The sequence below is a fragment of the Chinchilla lanigera genome, unplaced genomic scaffold (assembly GCF_000276665.1).
Source record: "Chinchilla lanigera isolate Chin_1 unplaced genomic scaffold, ChiLan1.0 scaffold00022, whole genome shotgun sequence".
NCBI lineage: Eukaryota > Metazoa > Chordata > Mammalia > Rodentia > Chinchillidae > Chinchilla > Chinchilla lanigera.
The window spans coordinates 8,011,648-8,037,231 of NW_004955423.1; the positions used below are offsets into that span (position 1 = coordinate 8,011,648).

Sequence of the window (25,584 nt, forward strand, 5' to 3'; positions counted from 1 at the left end):
GTTTTTAAAGCCACTTACTTTTTTCAGAATAAGTCAGGATGATGAGATGAACAATAATCTCTTCTATAAGTTCCAGCGTAATCGTTTAGCTTCAGCAGGTGAAGCAATTAATATCAACAGATATTTACTTAAGTCTCTGCTGTATGCAGGGCAGAAATATGAAGTGTATACAACACAATCATTGCTCAGAAGGAACTTAACATTTCAATAAGGGCAATAAAGGGGTTTACATTTATAATTATATCTTGTGGTAAAGTAAGACAATAGCTCCTGGGAGGTTCACACACAGTACTGGGCAGAGACATTAACATATAAGACTAAAATAATACGTTTGGAGGAGTAACCATCAATAATCACTTAAAACTAAGCTAGAGCTGTTCAGGATAGGTTCTATAGACAAAGTTATTATGTAGGCTTGAAGAATAGATAACATTTTGATAGGTGACATGAGTGGGTACATTTTTTTACACAGTAGCTATCAATTACCAAGTTCTTGAGTAAGACACTGCGCCGTGTCCTTCATACACATATGCCCTTTATGTTGGAAGAGCTTTGTAAGATTATTATCCTCAGTTTGTTCAGGCAAAGAAACTTATATTCAGAAGAGTTAATTTGCTTGCCTACACTAACATTTCTGGTATTGACAGAGCCAGGATTTGAACCCAGAGGCAGGTTTCCTGCTTCTAAAGCCCAAACTCTTTCATAATAGGCTAATGTTAGACAAATAAAATTCTAAGCAAGATATCACAGGTTGTGTAGAGTTTTACCTGTAAAGCTGATAGTTCTAAGTTGGCTTGTTCTTGATGAAGAATTCTGTAGGTTCCAATAATGAAAAGTCAGTCTGGTAGTTGTATCCAGAATAGACAGGAAGTTCCTGTTTCCATATTGGAGTTATATGATAGGGATTTTTTTTAGGTTGGCATAAGTGAAAACACAAAGGGAAGGTAGGATTCAAAGGATATTTTGAGTTAAGATTTGAAAGAATTAGGAAATTAACTGGATCTATTGAGCATGCAAAAATGAAGAAAATCAAAATGATTACCATATGTTAAGATGGTAGGTTTAGAAAATCATGATGTCATTACTAAAAACAATAATTAAGAGTGTAAGTCAATTTAGCAGGAAAAAATAAAAGTTAAAACATTTAGGCAGAGGTCCCAAGTCTGTGAGCTCTGCCATCTGCTGGATCAGCAGCAGCGTTAGATTCTCATAAGGGAGCAAACCCTATGAATTGTGTATGCAGGGGATCAAAGTTGCACACTCCTTATGAGCATCTAACCCTGGAGCTCTCCAACCTGCTAGCTCGTCCATGGAAACTCTGTCTCACTCAAAACCAGTCCCTGGTGCCAGTTAGTCCATTGTTTTAAGGAACTGTGAATAGTTCCGTCAGTTGGAAAAGTTGCAGATGCTGAAGTGGAGAGGAGAGGGCAAGGCTGGGAACCAAACTTTAAGAGTCTTTCCATCAATATTATGGTTGAAGCTATAAGGTTGGATACTATTTGCAAGGAAAGGGACTTGGCATAGGATCAAGTGGAAATGTGTAAGAAGAAAATTTTGAGAAAAAAGTGATCAGCATTGCCAAAAGTTACAGAGAAGTCAGAGGATATAACTTTTAAAAATGAAATCCTTTGCCTTTTCTGATGGGGAAACCATTGTCAAACTTTGAGAGTCCAACTTCCCCAAAGTGTAGTGGAGTAAAGATTGACTTCAGAGGCCTAAGGAGAGAATGAGTCATGATTAAATTAGGAACAGTGGAGGTTGTTCTACTGTTTTTTCAAGTGGATGTTACTGTTGAAGGCCTCAGGCAGTGATTTTTTTTCCCCACTTTTTGGTGACTTCTTTTTCCTACATGTGTTCAAATGGAGTTCTGTCTCTTTCTTAATTTATAATTTTCTTTTTATTTGATGCATGATACTTGTACATGTGTATAAGGCACACTGCAACAGTTCCATACATTTATAAAATGTGCAATGATCAAATCAGGATAATTAGTATTTCCATCTCTTTATTATTTCTTTGTGTTTTGGGTCTTGAAATTCCTCTCTTCTAGTTCTCCATACATAGATAATAGGCTGCCATAAACTGGTCACCGTACTGTGCTACAGAACACAAACACTTATTCTTTCTACCTAATTGCATTTTGGTACCTATTATCATACTTTCCTTCATCTGCCCATCTCCAATCCTTCCCAGTCTTCCAATCCATATCAGTTCTTTTAGGTTCCATATATGAAAAAGAATATGTATTTTTCTGTCTGGTTTACTCTAATTATGATAACGATCTCCAGTTCTGTCTATGTTGTTTCACCTGGCAAGATTTCATTTTTATGGCTGCATAATATTCCTTTGTGTATATATACTCTATTTTGTTTATCCATTGATCTTTTGATGGATATCTTGGTTGATTCCATATCTTGACTATTATGAATACTGTGCAATAAACATGGTATCTCTTTGATATGCTGATTTCATTGCCTTTGGATATATATTCAGTAGTAGGATAGTTGGATCATATGGTAGATCTACTTTTATTTCTTTCAAGAACCTCTATGCTGTTTTACAAAGCTACTATATTAATTTACACTCCCATCAAAAAGAGTTTTTGAGTTTTCATTTGTTCAGATCCTCAGCAGGTGTAATTTTTGCTTTTTTAAAATAATAGCTGTAATGAGAAGATATCTCATTTTGGTTTTGGTTTGTGTTTCCTTGATGACTGGAGATACTCAGAATTGTTCATATGCTTGTTAGACATTTCTGTGTCTTCTGAGAAACGTCTATTTAGATCATTTGCCCATCTTTAATTAGATTATTTTATTGTTTTTAAGTCCATTACATTCTGGATATGAATCCCTTGTCAGATGAATACCTTGCAAATATTTTCTCCAGTTCTACAGATTGTTTCTTTACTTTGCTGATTGTTTCATTTGCTGTGCAAAGGCTTTTCATTTTGACTTAATCCCAATTGTTAAGGTTTGCTTTTCTTTCCTGTGCTTTGGAGGTCTGACCTCCCCTAAAAAACATTGCCTGTAATGCTGACGTCTTGAGGTATTATCCTTGTTTTTTTTCCTAGTAGTGTCATAGTTCCAAGTCTTACATTTATGTGTTTGATCCATTTTAAATTGATGTTTATGTGTGGTAAGAGACAAGGGTTAGAATTTCTATTCTGTTCCTTTGGTCTGTGTGCTGATTTTTATGTCAGATGTTGTGTTGGTTTCTATAGCTCTGTAGTATGTCTCGAAATCAGGTATGGTGATGTCTTCAGCTTTGTTAATTTTGCTCAAGACTGCTTTGGATATTATGGGTCTTCTGTAGTTCCATATGAATTTTGTAATTGTTTTCAAAACATTTGAAAAGTCCCAATGATATTTTGATGGGAATTACATTGAATATGTAATTCCTTTCGTGTAGATGGACATAGTAACAATATTTATTCTTCTGATCTATATGCCTGGGAGTTATATATTTTCATGTCTTCTTCAATGTCTTTCATCAGTATTTTATTATTTTCATTATAGGGGAAATTCACTATCTTGGTTAAATTTATGCCAAGGAAATTTTTTTCTAGCTATTGTAAAGTGGATTGCTTTTTTCCTTTCATGTTCAGCAAATTGATTATTGGTGTATAAAAGTGCTACTAAATTTTATATGTTGAGTTTGTATACAGCAACTTTACTGAATTCATTTTTCACTTCTAATTGTCTTTAGATGGAGTCTGCATATTTATATGTCAAAATGATTTCTTCCTTTCTTATTTGTATACTTCTTATTTCTCACTTGCCTAATTTCTCTGATGAAGTACCATGTTGAAAAAAAGTGATGAAAGTCCTAAATGTTCTTTTATATTTCTGTGGTATAATTTTTAACGTCTCCTACACTTTCATTGTCTTTGAAGTTCATTAAACCTATTAGATTCTATACCAGTTTTTTTCTAGTACTCTTTGGGTCCAGAGATCACTTTTTATTATAATGAAGTCTCCCCTTTTTCCTCAAATATGTTCTGTTCCCTTCTTTGTATTCTTCAGGCACATAATTTTCATAGGTGTGATGATGTCATTTGTGATACAGTATTTACTATCTTCTGTAAAACTGTATCATTGTGATTGCTCTTTTCCATTTTCTCTTATGTGAATACATTTATACCATAACCATGTCCCTCTACTGATTTTTGAGTTGTATTTAATTAGTTTTTGTTGCTTTTGACATGACTTTCATCTATAACAGTTTCTCTTTGGCACTTTCACATTTAAACTTGTCTGGCTCACATTTAGTACCTTTTGTTCTCTCTTTTTTTTGAACATGAATCTTTTATCTCTTGTAACCTTTTTGTGCTTTCTTTTTGTGGAGAAATGTCATATTGAAATTCTTTGAAAATATAGTGAACTATATAATTGAACTCTTTCTCTGTTGCATGAAGTAACTTCCCATCGGGTAAATGATTTTCTTATGTTTTTATGCCCCCTTTTCCTTTTCTTTCAGTACCCATCTGTAAGGCCCACACTGGATAATTGTGGGTTATTATATTTTTTAAAATAAAGGTAACAATATCTGGGTTGTTTTGCAATAGTACAGGGAGAGGCCAAGTCAAATAAGGTGGAGTAGTACCCAAATCTAAGTTAGACTGCTGTCTTAAGCACTATCTTAGAATATTTGTTTTGTTACTATGTTTGTTTTGTCTACTGCCAATTTTGTGGCATGTCTCCTTTCATTTTCTTATGCACTTCTTTTAGTCTTCCGTATCATAGGTTCTCTGGGAAATGATATGGTGATTTATGTTCCTGTCTTTTATCCCCTTTCGACCCCAGAAATCCCCTGTGTTTAGATTTGGTTGTAGATCATAAAAGTGATGAGTTCTTTCTCTTCAGTTCAACATTCCCTATTCTTGGATCTTTGCAATTAGGCCTTTGCTGGATCATGAATTATTTCTTCTGTGGCTTGCTCATTCCCTTAAACATCCCTGTAATCAAAGGATTGCTAGAATTGATGTTAGATATCTGTAGCCTGCCTGAGGTTTGGGTTCTGAGATTTTGTTTATCTTTGTTTTTGTTCATCTCTCAACATCTTTTTATAATTGAAAGTCTCTCAATATTTGGCGATATCTTCACATTTGGTAGTCTGTGGCTGTGGTCCTTTCTTTGTTTCAAAATGCTTTTTCTTTCTTTTAGTGCTTTTTACTTTTAGTGGATTTTTAAGGAAAGAGAATGGTTTGAAAAATTTTCACACTTTCCCATCCTTTACTAGAAATCCCTAGTGATTTTTTAAAAACACAAATCAGATCACATTTTACTTAAATTCTTCAGAGGCAGAACATTGAAACATTTGTAATAAACTAAAAGCTGTGTGTCTTATCTATAGAGACATACATATGATCCCTCATGACCTCTGTAACCTCATCCTGTTCCATTTTCTATCTTGCTCTATTAGGTTCTTAAGGCCTTCAATGAGAATATGACTTTGGTTTGTTTTGTATTACTTACATCCTTTTCAATTTATTCTTATTTTCTGAAATTTGATTTTCTTTTATAATTTCTCTTTGTCTTGTAGGTCCAACAACACTTCCTCAGGGAAATCTCTGACTCTCCAGTATACATTAAGTCCACTAGGTTAATCTCTCTCAGTTGTCTTTTTTCCCCATTCATATTACTAAATAAAATTTACAATAGTGTGTTTTCTGTTAGTATTTTTTATCTACTCTGTAAACTCCAGGAGGGTTTGGGCTTTTGTATTATTTACTGAGTACATGAATGAGTGAATAATTATAAAAGTAATATAAGATAAAGGATTTTGAAAGTTAACTGACCAGGGATTTCTAAATCTTAAAAGTAATGGTCTACTGGCCTATTAGTGCTTTTGGCCTACTCCATAGACTTTCCTAGTAATAATAAAACATAAATTTATTGAGTATTTGCTATGCCCCATGCATACTTTCAAACAATTTAACTGAATTAGAGTTTACTAGTTAACTAGTATATATCAGGCACAGTGACAAGTGTTTGATGCACAATAGCTGTAATACTCATAATGACCATAAGAGATAGGTTTTACCATAAATATTTTAAACATAAGAAAACTAAGACTTACAAAGCATAATGGACTTGCCCAAGGTCATTCAACTAAAGTGATTGAAGAATAGTTTGAATTTCTACTGGGTGACTGCAAAACCACTTCTTTTTAATCAAATTATACTTTGTTTTAATAACAACCTCAAGGTTAAACTTTCTGCTACTTTATTTATATAAAATAACTTATTTTTCTCAAAATGTCATGTCATTCAAAATTATATTGCTGAGCTGGTTTCTAGAAAATGTCTATAATAATGTACTTGTCAAACATTTGGAAGTACAAAATTGTGGAGATGTGAAAATTCATTTTTATTTAGTAATTATTAAACAACTAAAATATTTCAATCATGACAAAAAAATGTCCTTTCTTTTTCCCTAGTATTTAATATTAACCACTTCTTGAGTTTAAGTGGGCAGCTGTCACAAAATACTACAAACTAGGAGGCTTATATGCAATAGAACTTTATTTCTCCCAGCTCAAGAGGCTGGGAAGAAAAGATCAAGGAGTGGAAGATTTGGCATTTGATGAGGGCCTGCGTTTTGGTTCGCAGATGGCATTTTTTTCACTGTGTCCTCACATGGAAGGGACAAATGAACCTCTTTGGACTTTTTGGTATAAGGGCACTAATCCATCCACTCATAAGAATGCTACCCTCATTTTATAATCATCCCCCAAAGTCCTTGCCTTTTAATACTATCATTTTTGGTTATGATTGTAACATGTGAACTTTGAGGGGGCCTAAATGGTCAAGCCATAGCACACCCTAATGTCAACTACCTCTTCAGCGTGTGCAACATTGCTTTCTTCAGTCACAAGGCAGTGTGACAGGACACTAAGCCAAACTAGAGATTTTAAAATAAATATTTACTACTTCTTAAATTTTTAGTTCCAATTTCTCCTTATTTTTGAAGAATCAAATTTAAAATAATAGCTTAATTTTTATTTATAACAAGAAAACCAAACCTAATTTGAAAAAAAGATGTCATTCTCTTTCCTTAACAATAAATGAAAATCATTTATACTCACTATGTAGCGAAGGCTGGCCTGAAACTTGTAGTGATCCTTTTGTCTCAACCTGCTGAGTGCCGGGATTACAGGTGTGGCCACCACATACCCCAAAAAATCATTTAAACTAGTGATATAATACTGATTATGAAAATATTTGAACAACTCCAGAAGAATATGTTTTTAGACTGGGGTTGAATAGAAATGGTGCCTTTCTCTCAAGATTAGGAAATACGTAAGTTCTATCAAGCTAGGGGGTAGGAGAAGAAAAATAACAAAGAAAAATGGGCAGTTTGAAATATATAACAAGTATCAGAAAACTAAAAATGACTATGATATTTAAACTCATGTGTCCAAGGTGAGGGTAAACAAGGAGCATAATGGAGGATAGATATAAGGAAACAGAAAGAACATGTTCACATGGGAAGGGGAACAAGGAGGGAGGAGGGCAAAGGGAAGAAAGGGAAAAAGAAAAAGCGAGATAGAAGAAAAAACTGGAGACAAAGCTTTTGTAAGTGGGGAGGGGAAAAGCGTTGAAGGGAAGGGAGGGAAATGGGAAAAAAATTAAGATATGTCGTGAACAGGTACAAATTCCCTATGATGAATGTGATCAATATGTATGATAAATATAAACTAATAAAAATATAGTTAAAAAAGTAAAAATATATATTCCTGAGAATTGGAGACATGAAGTATGCAGTATAAATACATTTGAAAAGCTATATGTTCAGGGATCATCTCTATAGTATGTAAAAATACATTTGATAAGACTTTTGAAAAAAAATAGAGAAAACTCTGGAAAAATAATATTTCAGTAATATAAGCTTCCCTAAATATGTGTGTCCAATTTTAAATGATTGCCATTGTCAAACAAAATAGGAAAAGGTAAGCCACACCTGAGGCATCCTACTGCAAATACAGCTGTATGAAGTTTAAATTATATGTTAAAGTTCAGAATTATAAAAGATTATATACTTCAAAATTACAATAAAATAAAATAGGACATGAATACCAAACTTTAAAAAGGAAAATAAAATGACTGTGATATCAAGAAAGGAAAAAAATTCAGGAAGCAGTTAATTTCAAGATGAATGAGAAATGAGAAATATAACTATTATTTTTAACATCACTTACGCATTTCTCCCTTGCATCATTTTCATTGAAATGACTTTGCTATCAATCCATTTTCCCCTTTTTCTTTTGAAACTCAGTATAATTTTAGGTGTGCCTGGCCTTGCTGTGGCTTGAATTATATGAAATTACATTTTTTAAAGTTAAAAATCATCACATATCAGCCATTACCTATGGTTCAACCTGGAGTCATTCCTCTACTTTATGAACCATTAGCATGGATATACAAATAGAAGTTCAAAATTAAGTTCATTATGTCACACTGCTTGTTAATGATGAGATTACTATTTTAACTTTGATGTGTCTGATTTAAAGCTTATGCTATATTTACTGCAATAATGAATAGATGTTGCTTAACTGGAAAATTTGTATTCTTTATAAACAGCAATGCCCTATCAATGGAGTGCTCAATAATAAATGAGTGAAGAGATGAATAAACATATCTTAAACTGTATCACAAATGAGCATTTAGTCTTCCATAGTTGTTTGTTAAAGTAAATAAAGAAGACAACACAAAGCACTGCATGAAAAATTAAAGTTGTTTCCTGTTTATCATTTGATATAGCTTAAAAGTAACAATTGATCAGTTTTTGCTTGCATGTTTTGTCTTATAAATCACTTTATTAGTGACCTCCTGGTGTGCTGCATTTGGTATAAAGAAGTTTGTTACTGCACATATATAAAGAATCTCATCACAACATTTTAACTCATAACATAGATCTTCAGTACAATTCTTTTAAACGAACATAAAATGGTTAGGGCTTTCATTTCTCAAGGCAAATCCTTTTTTGAAATGCAGTTTTAAAAACCTGTAGTTGTTGTTCTACAAACCCTAAATTGAATTCTTCCTTCCGTAATAAAAGTAAAGTTAGGTAGAAATCACCCACAAAAATACTGATTATGGTCTCTGTAAAAACCACATTTGCTGCTTGTAACCATAAGTCATAGATTTCCTGCTGCCATTTCTGGCCAGATTAAAGAGGACACTTGACTTAACTCACCCCTACTGATTCTGGTGAGGAGATTAATCTCCTTTAAAATGATAAATAAACTGGGAATTAGGAATGCAAAAAGTTATACTGGAATGGGAACCTTATTAAGGCTTGTAAGAAAAGATGTGTCCATTGTCATGCCTAATGTCTTAATACTTGTTTTGCAAGGGTCCACCTGGTCCGGCAGGTATCCCAGGTCCATCAGGAAAGAGAGGTCCACGGGTAAGTAGCCAGGTTCCATTTTTTGCTGGACGTGAGAATTGCTAACTTTTCCATATTTCTTCCTAGTATTGTACAATATGTACTTCCTCTGGAAACCTGCCTGGATCTCCACGCTTCACTTTACTCATTGCCAATTCAAGAGCTTAAGAACACATGCAGCCTTGTATGTTTGAGTATAAACAGCCAGCCAAAGAATTCTCTGTGAACATGTCCAAGAGAGACCATCCAATTTGTAGATTAGTGGCTGTCCTGGTGCTACTTGTAACATTATTCTTAGTTATAAAGTGATCTGAGTAGTGTAAGGTAAGGTTCACTTGGGAAATGAAGAGGACTGGGCCACCTTAAAATAGTGCATTCCTGAATTACAGAGTGGAAAATACTGAAGCTATTGACTAGGGAAAAAAATTGCCTGAAGGAAAAACCTGCCTTAAGGATCAGCAGTAGTTTCTCACATTACACAGGTCCAATGAAAGATTTACTGCTATGTTAGAATTGGTTTCTTTCCAGCCTAAAAACAATAAATGTGGATTTTTACTGAAGAAAGGCTTTAATTCAGTGAAATTGTAAAAGAATTGTGTACTACAAGGATAAATGAAAAGGCCTTTTATATTACTCACTTTCTTTTTATCCAGTATTGTTTATCATACAAACAATGTAAAATCACCTTGAAGTATTCTGTAAGTTGCCTATATTAATATAAGTTGTCTTATGTAGTTGTCACCTGAGATAAATTTCTACTGAGTTCTAGCTGTTAAAATTCTCTGAATTTCTCCTTAGCTGGTGTCCTGTCACACTCTTCCCATCTCCCTTCTAAACCCTGCCTATTCTTCTCTAGCACTGGAGCCAGCTCTCCTCCTAGCTCTCTTCAAGGAGATTTTGGGCCCTACTTACCTCAAGGAAAGAAGGGTCCAACTTTGCCCTGCGTTCCTTCCCTACTACTAAGGCTGCTCTTCCAACAGGATGACCTTCAGGTTCTGAATCTGCAACTGTTCTCTCAAGTTCCATCCCTACTTTTCTTTTTCTCCCCTTTTGTTTATCCAGTTCTCTCCAACCGTTAAAGAAAGAACAGTATAATTATTTTCTAAACTAGCAAGTTTACTTGTGTTCATAATAGCATCCCCTTTAATCAATTATTTAACTTCAAAGTTACAGTTCCATATTATTTCCTCTCCCTAAATTATATCACATTTTACAACCACTAAAAAATTACCCTCTTTTAACAATCCCAAGCTTTCATGAGTTTCCTAAAGATACTGTCCTCACTGTTACACTACTGAGCTTTGTGAAATGACAGTTGACACTCATTTTCTTACTTCTACATCAACAATTACTTGTAATTATAATTCGAAAGAATAAGTAGTTTTTCTAATCCCCATGAATTTTTCCTATTGACATTATTAAAATATAGTTTTTGAAGGTTATCAATGACATGTTATGAACTCTAATCTTTTTCCGTAGTTCTCATCTTGCTATACTTGTCTTTGGTACAGTATTTACGTTACTGACACCTCTGTCTTTCTGAAACACTTTGCTTTGTTATGCAATACAGAACCAAAGAGAAAAGTAATTATCAAATCTGTGTTATATGTTTAGATGCAGGCATGGCTAAAGAGAATAGAGGTGGAATACAGAACCCAAATAAGCATAGGAGACCTGGAGACCTGAAGGGCTTTCCTAGAGCTGATTCTCAGTTTTTCATACTGGCTATGGTACTTTAAGTTTCCTCATTGGTAACCACTTTGCAGGATTGTTATAACGATTAGAAATGAGAAAGTAAAGCATGGATACAATTCTTTCCACAAAATTTAAGTATTCAATAAGTAGAGTTCATTTTTGAATTCAAATTGTATAATTGACCAGCGAGGTGTAATCAAATTAACAAACATTTATCGAATGACCAATATATGCTAAACACGGCACTTTTAATATAAAAAAGAGGCTCTTTACAAAGAATTGGTAATCCCATAATTTAGTAGTATATTTCATGAAGCAATTAAAATAATAATGAAATATTTAAATAATGGATTAGAAATAGCCCTAGGCAATATACAATTAATTGGTAAATGAGTTTTGTATGCAGTAATTCCTACAAAAGTTAACATGAGAGGTAAATTACTGTGTGCTAGTGTGGTCAGAATTTAAAAATGAGCGGGGATATCAACTGAAACTGGAAGAGTGATTTGGAAATGTGTACGGTGCAAGGTAAATGAAGTGTGGTTAAGTCTGACTGATAGCATAAGTAAAACCCAAATATGGAAAGGGACAGTGCATGTTGAAGAACAGTATTTTGTTACACTTCTTACTCTGCACTAGAGTAAGGGGCACTAAGCTGCATGCTGTGGCTGCAGTTAATGTGGTGAATAAGGGAGATAAATATCGTGAGGCAATGTTATGAAGCAAAATGAAAGCGTAGCTCTCCTATATAATTAGTATAGTTATCCTTAGACATATTTGAGATCTTAGAATAAAGAACTTTGAGGAAAAAGTTAGTATTCATTTTAATTAAATTATTTCAAAAATGTTTATTTGAGTATCAGAATAAGTACTTATTTGTATCTATGTTTATTTGTTCTAAATATAATAAAACTTTTTCATAATTTGCAGGGTATGCAAGGGCCACATGGAAATCCTGGATTACCTGGACTACCAGGTCCAAAGGTAACTTATTAATAATGAGTAGCACATGATCTTCTTTACTTTTACAGGAAGGTCCTTCACTTTTAAGACCAGGTATGAGATATCAAAGGTCTCTGTTATCTTCGGATCATGATTCTTTAACTGGATTGTCTTAGCCTGGCAGAGAGCTGGGTTTCCCCAAAAGCCTGTCAAACTTGGCTTTACATATTTTAGTGGTAAAGTCAGATACAATCCTGCTTTCATATTCTAAGACTGACTGTCAAAACATGACAGCAGTGTACAGAAACCTCGGGAATATGCAGATTATGATTTTCAGTATGATAAATAATAATGTAACAGATAGTAATATGAGCATAGGATAAAAGTATAAAAGAGTATATACCAGGCTGGTTAGCCTAAGAGGGGTTATAGGAATAGAAAGATCACCATATATTTCTCATATAGATGAAATAAAGAAAATTCTGGCTATTTTGTTTTTCTTAGTTATTGGCAAGAATAACACAGCCAAAATTATTGGGCTTTACAAAAGTGTATAAAACATTTTGTCACTTGTGCAGTTAATGATCTATCCATTTCAAAAAGATTACCTGAACAAATAGAATGGGCAAATTATAATAACTGCAAGTTTGGGAAAGTTTAATGGAAATTGGCCATGTAATACATTATAGCATCTTTAACAAACATATTTGGATTAATGGGTCTTATGTAAATTATTAGAACCCAAATGTGCTTTCTACAGTTAAGTAAAATGATGCATATAAAGTACCTGAGAGAATCCTTGCACCTAGTTGATATTTACAAAATGATATTTCTAGGCTAGGGATGTAGCTCAGTGGTAGAATACATGCTTAACACTTGAAGCCCTGGGTTCAATCTCTAGCACAGAAAGATGAGGAGGAAAAAACAAAGTTGTAATGTTATTTCCTTTACCTTAAAGTAGCTATTTATGAGGTGACAGCAAATTAAAAATAAAATTATTACTTAAATAGCAGATTTATTATTTGTTAAATAAACCGTGTTGTGGTTCTTATGACAGTACCTAAATTATATAGCAATATATTTTATTTATAACTGCATTTTTAAATTTATGAAAATAAAGTCTATTTTGCTTTTTAAAAAGTCTACGTTGACCTCTGAAACCCTAAGCCAGAATACACTCTTCTTCCTTTAAATTGTTTATCTCAAGTGATTGTCACAGTGATTTAAAACTGACTAATCAGTCACATATGTAATTTGCACAGATGGACTTCACTCATATATGCAATCTAAAAAATTTAATCTCATAGGAGTTAAGAGCAGAATGGTGATTACCAGAGGCTGGGGGAGAATCAAGAGAGGGAAAGATGAGAAGTTGATCAATGGGAACTAAGTTACAACTGGAAGTTCTGTTGTGCTATTTCACAGATAATAATTATTTTGCATATATTTCAACAAGCTAGAGCAAAGGAGTCTGAAATGCTTTCACCCTAAAGAAATTATGAGATAGGTATGTTCAATCTGATTTAGACACGGCATAATGTATATGTGTATTGAAACATCACATGGTGCCACATACATATATACAGTTTATATGTTTTGATATATTAGTGTGTTTGCAGCATAATGTAAATCATCCTGGGAAGAAAAGAAAAATTTAAAATAATGCAAAGAAAATAATATTCAATACTGTCCTGATGACAACAGTGGTGGATTTGGCTGTCTCATGAGAGAAGGACAGTATTTTAGAACAGATTTAAATGAGACGGTAAATGGGATTATGAGAGTTTATGAATGTTGAAAGCAAAATTATCAGTGGAAAGTAAAGAGAGGAATTATTAAGAAATCACCTCTAAAATGAAAAGGTGAACTAATTATATACTAAATATAAAAACAATCAGTGTAAGAAATTGTGAATTGAAAGTGAGATTTGTGAGCATGTTGTTATCTCTGAGTCACGTGCAGCTACTAGTGGAAACAGGTAGGATACTTGGAGAGTTTAAATATAAGAATTGCCAGGTAAGCCTGTAAGACACAGAAAGAAAGAGGCATTGGGGGCTTCTGTGTGTGCAAAGGAGTGTTTTTAATGTGTGAGGCTTGTAGTTAGACTGGGCAAGGAGGAAAGTGAAGCCGTGAAGGGGATGGGACAGTGACAGTGAGGTGGGACCCACAAAGTAACAATCCCAGTGGGTTACATAACTGCTAAAGTTAGTGCAGTTGGCTGGAAAGTGTGATGTACAAAGATAAGAAGTATTGGCTACAGAGTACAATTGAGATTATAGAGCTTCTGTAATTATTACTAAAGTTAAAGTCAAGAATTTCCAAATGATACTCCCTCAAGATAATGTTATTCAGTGTTTCCTTTGTAGTCTTTCCCAATTTGATTTATACATCCTCTGAAGCTTTTAATTCTAAATTCTTTTACATTAAAGTTTTTTGCTTCATCAGTAATTCCCTCAAAAGTTCTCTGCTTCCAAGGTAGCCATAATTATACCCTTGATGTCATTAATGTTGCCTTTCACCTTATTATTTTTCATACTTACTTCTAACACCTTTATACAAATGTGATCCTAAATCTTATAAGCTAATCCAGTAGGTACGATACTATGCTTCCCATTTTATATAGGAGGAATCTCAAATTCAGAGATTAAACAACTCCCTCAGTCTTTTCATTCCAATGTTCTTTAATGTTGTTTCCATCATATTAGGTAGACCCTTACCTGAAAAATGTGCTCTAGCATGTTAGTAGTCTACTATCTCAGGGAGTTTCCCACCCTAAACAAAATCCCGCAGAGATCCAGTAACAGAAAGAGCTACCCTAAATAAGTGGGATTTCAGATTAGCAAATCAGTGGGATAGGTGGGATTTTGAGAAGACTTTGAGCAACAAGGTAGGCAACTTCCTCTTATGTATATTTAAAAGTATATATAGATTCTTTAACAAAAGTCATGTAGGAGTAGGTAGGACACAATCTTGAGGTTAAAAACAATTAAGATTAATGAATTTATAAATATTTTATTTAATTCCAAAGATTTGAAAACTCAATCAAGTAAGACGAAGAAGTCTGTCAAGAGTCAAAAATCTAATTCCCAATGAAGGGGAAAGTAAGAAATATTGGGGTTTGCTCCTATCATGCAGAGAAATATGCCTTACTTCCCTGACATTTCAGGTAAAGTTGGCATATCTAAAAAATCTCTTCTTGATGCATTTTATATTAGGAAGGATTAGCCCACAACTACCCAGATTAGGACTATTTCATTTATGCTGACTAGAAATTCTGGTTCTAGAACATGAGTTGATCAATTAACAGAAGAATATTTGTATGGTAAAAAGAGATATGACATATATTTCTTTAAATATGTTGCCTAGATATAGAAAACATATGGATAAGAAAAGTCAATGCTAAACCTAAATTTCTATTACTTTCATACATTTTTTTCTATTTTTAAATAGATTAAATGTTTAATTATTTAAAAATATTATGGAGGCACTTGATATTTAGAAAACTGTCAAATAATTTTAAATTCAGATAGGTCCTATAAGTAAGAATTTTAACATAATATTTATATATAAAAACATTGGCCACAAATGATTTTATTATATTTAAACTTCTCAAGGCATTTCTTAAGTTCTTTTTAAGTTCTTTGGAAATTATTGTCTCAAATCAATTAGTTAGATTTTATAATAAAATTAAATATATTAAAGCCAATCAATAACTTTTCTGAACTTCATTACTTATCTATAAATTGTAATTTACTAGATAAGCTCTAGTATCTTTAATGAATTCTACATTTACTTTTTTTTCTTTATGAGGTCTCACAGTGGTTCCCAGACTGGTTTTGAAAGCCTGGATTCAAGTGCTCAGTGTCCTGAGTGTGAGGACTACAGGCCCTTGCCACTGTCCCTGGCTTCTTACTTTTTTTTCCATATTACAGATGGAAAATGAGCTTCATCCTCAGCACCTTTTTAATTTTCATTTTGAGATAAGGTCTTGGTAAGTCTCTAAATTGCCCAGACTGGGGTCAAACATGACTCTCCTGCCTCACTCTCCCAGAGTGCTAGGATTACAGGCCTGTACCACCATGCTAAGCTTTTTTAAAAATTTTAAATGAAAGATCAAATTCTTAAAGCATATATTTAAAAGCCACTTCTTTTCTTTTTCTTTGCTTTATTTTTAATTTTTTTTTTTTTTTTTTGGTGTTTTGAGACAGGGTCTACCTATGTAGTTTAGGTTGGTCTTGAACTCACTATGTAACCCAGGATGGCCTCAAACTCATGGCAATCCTCCTGTCTCAGCCTCCTGATTACTGCAATTATAGGCATGTACCACCATACCTGGTATTCAAAACCATTTCTTCAATGAATAATCGGGAACCAGTGATCTAGAACAGAAGCCTTAGTGGAAGAAGTCTTAATGGCTGTGGAAGGGAAAAAAAAAATCAACAACTCTTCTCCAAAAGTTTTCTTTGACCATTTCCTGCGATGAGGTTCTTTGCAAAACTTCAAATTTGCTTTACAAATGTCCAATTTGTAAAGTGAGAAGACAGTGAAAAACGTGTGGGACCTTTCTCTTAATCCTCTTTTCACTGGTTAACTTGAAGGGTATTTAAAAGCATCCTTGAATATGTGAAATCAGATACATTGCCCTATTTCTCATACAATAAAAATGATACTTAGAACCCTCTAGGAATTGAGAATTATTTATCCTTAGTTGATGTTACAGTTTATATCTAGATGTACCCCCTAAACCTCACTGGAGTACTCAGAGGAGGGGCTTTTTACAAATGACTGGATCGTGGTTGAGATATTGAATCATGGGTGTGTGGTACTGGATTAATCCACTCATTTATAGCTGGGTGTGATGTTGGGGGGTGAAGCCTGGTGGGAAGGGGTGGGTTACTGTGGGCATGGCCTGGATGTGTATACACTCCTCCTACCTTGCTGGTTCGCTGCTTCCTGCCTGCCTTGCCACAAACTGTTTCTCTTCCGCCGTGCCCTGCCTTGGAGCATGCCATCCATGGACTGAAATTCTCTACAAACTATGAGTTAAAATAAACCTTTCCTCCTTGAACTTGTGGGTGTTAGATATTTTGTCCCAGCACAAGGAAGTAGCTAAGACAGTTGAAAATGGTAATGAAATCACCCTTTGAACTTTAAAGAATTTCCATTGTGATCTGTGTATGTTATGAAGCATGGCAAATAGTTTGAAAAAGTGATATTTTGCCACCACTTACCTGTCTTAGTCTGTTTACTGTTGCTATAACATAGTATCATAGACTAAGTAATTTTACAGAAAAGAGGTTTGTTTTGGTTCATGGTTCTAGAGGCTGGGAAGGCCAAGATCAGGCATTTGCCTTAGCTTGATTTCCGGTAAGGGTTTCATGGCAGAATACAGGAAGACACAAAGGGGCTGGCTGGTTTCTAGCAACCTGTTTTTGTAATAATTAATCCAGACCAGGTGAGAACAGGAGAATTCACTCAGAGAGACAGAGGGTATTAATATACCTTGAAGTTCAACTGCTTTGAAATGCATTACATTTGGTATTTGACTCGTTCTGATGCTCAAATTTTGTCCTGGGTACTTGTCCTTTGTTTGGTATTCACCACGCAAGCTAGGACTTGTCAGTGACCTATCACAACTTGCTACCCTTTCCAGCCAAAGCAATTTTTTTGGTACTCATTGATTTTGGAAATCATCCTGTTTCCCAGAACCAATTAAGAGTGAGTGCCGAGGTACTCCTGCCCACAGCCCAAATTTAAGGCCCCGCCTGCCAGCACTGCTAGATTGAGGCATTCAGCTTCTGCATGAATGTTGATGGGGACAAATCATATTTAAACCATAGTAGCATCATGAAATTTTTTAAATATTGTATTAAAATATTTGAGCTGAAACCCAATGTCCTATATCACTTGAAATGTGAAAGATAAAGATTCTAAGACATAGAAAGTATCTGTATTTTGTAACCGACCAAAATAATTTTGACAATTAGAATTATGTCTTTGTTATTTATTTTTTCTTTATGATAAAAGTAATGGGTGTGGATTGGAAAATTTTGGAAAATATGCAAACTTTTAATAATACCTTAAAATTTGAAAGATTGTAGAAAGCAATTTTCCTTGACTAATTAGTCTTCCAATGTTAACATAGAAATAATAAGTTGATGTATCACCAAAATGGAAAATATAGTAGTGATTATATCTAGGTCCTCCAAGAGAAATGTTTCAGTAGTAATATTACCATATTTTATGAGATTAAAAAGTCAAGTCTGCCTAGGGAATTTTTAGAAATCTCAGCATTTAAAAGTAAAGCTAAGAAAAAGATACATTAAAAAGGTAAATAACCTATGGCTAGCTTATTAGTTTAAAATACATTTAAAGTCATATAATGTGTGTGATATACATATTACACGTGGTTCACCAAATGTTTTGTAACTATTTTATCTAGGGCCCCAAAGGAGATCCAGGATTTTCCCCAGGTCAAGCTGTTTCTGGAAAAAAGGTATTTATTTGATGTGAAATATAATTATTGTTATACATTTTGAATACTTAAAGTCATTTTCATCTTTTCAAAATGCAGACTTTATCGTATCATACAGAGAACAGAAAATTATTGATTTTTAATGAAGGAAGGAATATTTGAATAGTTAAGTAAATCAAGCTGGGCATGGTGGCCCACTTTTTTCTGTAGTCCCAACATTCAAGAGGCTGAGGCAGGAGGATTACCACAAGTTCGAGGCTAGCCTGGGCCACATAGTGAGTTTAAAGCCAGCCTAAATTGCATAGTGAGATTCTGCATAAAAAAAAAAAAAGATTTAAGTAGATCATGTCCTATCTATTTAATTTAGTGATTTAAATCCTACCAGTAATTTCAGTGAACATCTATTATGGCCTGCCATTTTACTCCTTGTCAATTAGGGATGAATATGGTTAAAAATTAGAGGAAGTAGTATTTAGCTCAAATATTTTGTTGTTAATATAAACAAACAAAATTACATAAATCCTAATACCATTTTACACCGTTTTAGAATTGTTTCACATACTTTTTTATTGTTTAATGATCATAATCTCTTTGTGAAAGTAGTCATCATTATATTTTCTAGTTAAGTAGGTAAAATTATTAAATTTTAAGTGGCTCATCAGGTAGATATTAAATGGCAAAGTTAATGTTATGTTCACATTCTTTGACTTTCATATTATCATAATGCATTAACACGAACACATATGCCTTTAGGAAAAACTAATGTTTTAAAGTAAAAATAGCAATAAAATCTTTATCAGGAGGAAGATAGTGTTTTACAGCAAAAAAAAAAAAATACAGATGGAGGGTTTAGAAAACATTTTGGAAAGTTTGCTTAGATATGCATTTGGTAAATGTGATACAATTATAAGGTGTTTCTGTTTATGTGGTATATCTTCACAAACTTAGAATCCCTGAAAAATGATGGTAATCCCTGGCTTGAAATCTGATCATTTAATTGGAAACTGCAAGTCTTGCAAACATAAACATAAAATAATAATTGACTTTACTGATAAATTCCCACCAAGTAAATCCTTGAAAATTTTTTAATATAAATTTTTTAGGAATTTCATTACTATAGCAGAGCTGAGCTGAATCTAAGTAACTTGTAAACGGGATGAAACTTTATTTCTAGAAACACAATATTTTCATCGATCCCTTGGTTTTTACATGGAAAAATATCCTGCAGTCCAGAAAAAAGTATAAATGCCATCATTTAAAATCTAAATATAGTACATTTACCTTCCTACTTAAAGCTTAGAAATTAAATTCCCACTCGGCTTTGGTGGGTGAGGTCATGTATCATTTTTGTTGTTTTTGTATTGTTTTGATTTTGTCTTCATTGCTGTTTTGTTAGTTTTTTAAATTTTTAAAATAAAAGAAAACTTCCTGATTAACCACAAATATTTATATAAAATGCTGGGCTTACTTTTCCTGTAGTTTCTCTGTACAAAATATAGGGTGGTTCAGTATGAGAACTGAGGCTTGGACATTATGTTAGTCATTTTTTTTTAACTGTTTGAGTTACTCATACACTAACTGAGATTTATACTTCATGGAGAGTTACAGCAAAATTTAGAACTTAATAGCATGTTGCTACTGAGCTGTGAGTGAAATCCGTGTTTCAAAATTTATAGATGTATTTCTAAAATGGTAAATGCTAAGCCGGGTATGGTGGCATATGCCTGTAATCCCAGCATTCTGTAAGCTGAGGCAGGAGGATTGCTGCAATTTTGAGTACACCTTGGGCTACATAGTGAGTTCAAGGCCAGCCTGAATTACATAGTGATACCCTGTCTCAAAATGAAACAAAACAAAACAAAACAAAGCAAAGCAAATAAGTAGATGGTAAACTTTAAAAATAATATCTTAAAAATAATATTTGTATTAAATTGTGTTCAAATATACTGAGGAAAGAGATTAAGTATGCAAATACAATCTACATACAAATAAATAAATAAAGGTAGTTGTTCTTGTGTTCCATAAATAAAATATAAGTATCAAATTGGAGGGAGCAGAGAGAGGTTGGAAAAAAACTGTATTTTATTTACTTAGTCATTTTTACAATGAGTATGATCAGTAATGAAATAAAAGAAGAAATACAGGGCCTAGTTCTCCGTGGAACATACACTAAGTAATATATATGATAAACCATACACAAGTTTTTAAGCCCCTTTGAGACTTCAAAGGCATACTAACATAGATTTTAGGTAGTGTGAATTTTCCTTTCCCATAAGACAAACAAGGCATCTTCATCATCATTTGAAAAGTGAAAATGAATATTAGAACAAAAGCAAACATTCCCTTGGCTGCCAATTGTTTAATATAACGACAAATTACTATATTCAAAATGAAACAAAATGTAAACTGCTACAAGAAATCTCTTTAGTATTGTTCATTCATTTGTTCCTTTTTGGTTTTGGATGTGAACCCAGGGCCTCCTGCATTTTAGGCATTGGGTTCACCACTGGGCTATACTGCCAACCTCTCTTTTTATCTTTCAAATAAAATATTATTTTTCAGCTGAAATAAATCTGTTGCACTGTAAACAGGGAGAGAAAAGGTTACAAAAATAGGTACCTTGAATAAACTGAGTCCAGAGAATTCATGCTGCCATCTCTGCTTTCTCCCGTACTCCTTTTGACTTTTTTCCTTGTCAATTCATACAGCATCCTCTGTCACTCTTGGCAGTTCTACCTACCACAGGCGTGTTCCTTGCTTCCTCTAAATGGGATAGCAGGTCTTCATCAAGGTGGCCCCACTCAATAAAGTTTAGTCTCTTAGAGCCAAACATATGGAACTACCAATAAGCTTTAGCTAGACTGTACTTAGTCCCAGGTGGTACGTTCTGAGCTGCTGGCACCACAAAATGGAAGGTACCGGTGCCTTCTGGAGGAAGCAGATGTAGTCGTTGTTGGGTCCCTCAGGCGGACCCAGCCTTGCTCTCCGTAGCCCTTGAGGTCTGCCTAAGGGTCCACTAGGTCTGGGTCTTTACTGAAAAGTGAACTTCTCTCATAAAGTCTTGCAGAATTTGGAATGAACGCCTGTAGATGTTTTGAACTGACAGGAATTTGGTGAAAGGGGATTCCTGGAGAAAAGAACTGAGAAAGAGGAATGGCATGGGGGTAGGAAAGTATAGTCCAGGTATTGAGAACTTCATGGGGTAAGGAGGGCTCAGAAAGGCCTGAAAAGGAATGAGAAACAAAGTAGAACTTCAAGTAGATTTCGAAGCTCAAAACGGGATGTTGTACGGTCTTGATGTCTAAGATTAAAGGGAACTTTCATTTTCTAATCTCCTTCATGACATTAAGTCTCTATGTTTTATTTATAGGGTGATCCCGGCCTTTCTGGATTAATGGGACCGCCTGGTTTGCCAGGTGAAAAGGTATGATATAGTTTTACTTTGACATATTAGATGTCAGATGGGAGCTGGGAGCTTTTCCACTACCACAATCTGATTTTGAAGTTGAACCAAAATCTGTTTTAAGTTCCTTTTCTTAGAAAAGAAAATTAGATTGCTGTTCTAATCCAGAAAAATGATGCCCACAAAAAATAGAAACTGCACAAAAATAAAAGACCCTTCAGCTAATGATAGCCGCAAAATCCATATGCAGAAGAAAGTCAAAAACAAAGATAGACTCTTGAAACCTTCTTCCTTTTAAAGTATATTCTCTTATAATAGCCTTTTACCAACCCACTCTCTTCTACTCTGCTCATCCCAAAGTCTGCATCTTTGATCATATGAGGAAATGCCCATGGGAACCTGGTTCTAGGTGTTCTGTTACATACACTGATTTTACTTGAACTTTATCCTCTGTCTCTAAGCCCAAATTACTTCTGTGCCTGCCTTTTTCACTCAATGACAGCTAATTTTTTTTTTAAAAATGGCAACTTTCTAAAGGTTCAATAATCATGGAATTCTTGTGATAACTTAAGCCAGAAGAAAATTTAGCAATAACTTCGTTCAGTGTCATCGTTTTAGAAATACTGAGACTCATGATATGGCTAGTGAGTGGAAAAGTCAGATCTAGAACTCCGTGTGCTTGGTCTTTTCATTCCTAGTAATAAAACAAAACAAAACAAATTAACCTCCAAAACATATTGTTTTACTTAGGCTCTTTGATTGCAAAGAATGGAGATTTAGTCCATCTCAAGGAAGAGAATGAGCTATTTCAGTCCTCCTTACAGCATTAAAGGAAACAAAGATCACATGGAATCTAAACATAGGTACTACACTGTCATTTGGTCTCATGGAGACAGGCCCTGGTTCAAAGCAGCTCTGGTTATCTTAGCAGCATTATTTTATGGACGTGGTATGTATGTTTCTAGTACTACTCCTGTGTTCTCTGTGTGTCTGCCCTTTTATGTCATCTTGCTTTTCCTTTGACAACTTCGTACTCTTCTTAATAATTTCTTCTTACTCTTAATTTTTACTTATGCTTTGGCTTTCTCATAGCATCTCAAGGCTCCTACTCTTCCTCTTAACCTTTCTTTATGAATCCTTCCAGCTACCTCTTCCCCATTGCTAACAAGCTGAATCTTTCTATTATTATTTTTTAGTAGTTAATCTTCATTTAAAATAAAGAGAGAATTTGATTGGCCTAGCTTACCCTTAGACAGGCAAAATTCTTCATTCCAAGTGACCTGGTGAGCTACTGGACAGTCTGTTTTCCATTCTTAGATCAAATGCCAACTTCTGTGCCTAAGATGGGACAGGAGAGATTTCAGGAAGAACAGGTCACACCTGCATCATGCTGCCATTTTTATCCACCATCCTGACTGAAGAAAAATCCCTTGAAGGGAAATTATACATGCAGAAGAGACCATGATTAACAGATACCTTTCGGTGCTACACAGTGCTTCAGCAAAAGGAAAGAGGACATTGTGCTGTCACTGCCTCCTGTTTCTCTCTAGGTTAGGGAAGATAGAAATGCTGATCAGAAAAGCAGGTGGTGTCCAAAGAACATGAAAAATGTTGTCAGACTGAGGGGTTCACAGAAATACAGCAAGTAAATAAATAAATGCATACTTTTGAGAAAATGGGAAAGGAAATGGGCTAACAGCAGAGTCTGTCCAGCCTGCCTTCCTCCTGCCCTGCCTCCTCATTCCCCATCTTCCTGGCCCTCTCCCAGGAAGCTTTCAGCCCCCAACCACCAGAACTCCTGCCTCACCCCATGAAGCTACCACCACTGTCTTAACGCTGAAGATATTATTATATTTTAAATCTCCTAATAAAAGCGGGGAAAACGCTAAGTTTTGTGAAAAATTGTACTTATGGAAGTTTGCGTAAACATTTAGACAACTGAGCACACTATGTTGCATATTTTTAAATCAGGCTAATCTTCAGCCATCTTTTAAAAAATGTGAAAACTCAGAAAGCAATGGAAAGACACTGGCTATATTAGGTACGATTAAACAGAAGCAGCATGTAACTTTGATAAGTCCACTATTTTTGACATATAATTCTTTTTGTTGATAGGTTTGAAAATGCTGATGAGAATTAGGGCAGGTCATATCTGAGGAGATAATTAGAGACATATAAAGTAACTAGAAAGGCACGTTGCTCAATTCTTGATAAGTCTATAAAATCAATGTGATTCTACATGGCTTTGGTCAAGTTATTTAATCTGTCAAAGTTCAGTTTCCTCATCTGTAAAAACTGAGACAATACTTGCCTTACAGTATTGCTGTAATAATTAAATATTGGTATATGGTACACTATGACTTGGTGAATAACTCAGTGAAGTTGATTTCACTCTTTCCTTTTTTACCTCTGTCTTTGATCTGTGCCCTTGATCACTTCCTAATAGCTTCATCACAAAGGAACTCCCTCCCGGAGAACAGGTCCTTTCCTTTCCCCTCTAGGTTTTTCTTCTTTTCCTTTCTTTTCACTAATACACTATCCAGGTGACACAGAAATCTTTGTCTACAAACTTGCAGTCTAACTTATTTTCAGTCTTTCCTTGGGTTTCCATCTTAGACCCCTTCTGTTGCAACAATGCCCGAGGCTGTGTAGTTTATAAAGACATGAGGTTTATTTTGGCTTTGGAGGCTGAAAAGTCTAAAAGCACAGAGCAGGCATCTCTTGGCCTCTGGGGAGGACCTCAGGCTGCTTCACCTCATGGGAGAAAGCAGAAGAGCAGAGGGGTGTACTTGAAAGGGGCGAAACTGGCCCCACGACCTCACAGCACTGTTACAGTGGGAATCAAATTTGAGCCCGAGGGCTGGGCCTGACGTGACTTAGTGGTACTGTGCCCATGAGTTTTGGCAGAGAAAAACTATATCCAAACCATACCAGTTCCCAAGGGACCTGTCTATGTAAGCATTTTAGTGTAGCTTTAATTTTAACATATTAAAGCATCCAAAGTCACTCTGTTATATTTCAAATGGCCTTCACTTCTCTTTTATCAGTAGTCTGACCAAAGCATCATTTTCTCCTTTAACCCATCAGTCCATATTCTTCTCTCCTGATAAACCCACAGTGATGAATTCTGAAAAATTCTTTTATTCCACTAGGCCATATTCTGCAACCCTAAAAACTTATATTTGTGGCACATTATAGGGACATTTAAAAAAATTTGTACATATTGCTGAATTTCAAGCTTTTGAGTTGTGTTTTGTTTAAAATCCTATGAGGTTCTGAAGAAAAAAGAACTATTTTATTCCTTTATATGCCCCCAAATCTAGAAAACAATCAGTTAGTTCACTGATTGTTGCTTAGAACAGTGCAAATAAGCTCCAAAGTCTGCATTATTTCTTTAGTCTTATCCATTGCTTTCAGTTTTTTCCATATTGTTCTTAAGAGATGATCTCTTATAACTATAGGTATTAATAGTAGAGATTAAGATCTGATTTTACAATTACTTGGAAAATACTTTTGTGGCTAATTTCTTAGGCTTTACAGGACACCTTTTCATAAACCTGTGAGCAGCCTTTTCCATTTGAATTAACTCACTCATAAAATCTGAGGACAGTGATTTAGATCAGAGAAACTACCTGAATATGGTCTAGTTTTTTAAAAATAATTACAAACAAATTTTGTCT

The 25,584-nt window shown here is 34.4% G+C and overlaps 1 protein-coding gene across 3 annotated transcripts in view; it reads left to right on the top strand.

The window, feature by feature from the left end:
• The window catches only part of Col24a1 (collagen, type XXIV, alpha 1), a 301,836-nt gene that overhangs the window by 20,779 nt on the left and 255,473 nt on the right, over positions 1-25,584 (top strand). For all 3 annotated transcript variants that reach the window (XM_005385132.2, XM_013514569.1, XM_013514570.1), the window contains 4 exons: positions 9,357-9,410; positions 12,015-12,068; positions 18,469-18,522; positions 21,872-21,925. In XM_005385132.2, the coding sequence (XP_005385189.1) occupies positions 9,357-9,410; positions 12,015-12,068; positions 18,469-18,522; positions 21,872-21,925 (216 nt within the window). The remainder of the gene's footprint in view (positions 1-9,356; positions 9,411-12,014; positions 12,069-18,468; positions 18,523-21,871; positions 21,926-25,584) is intronic.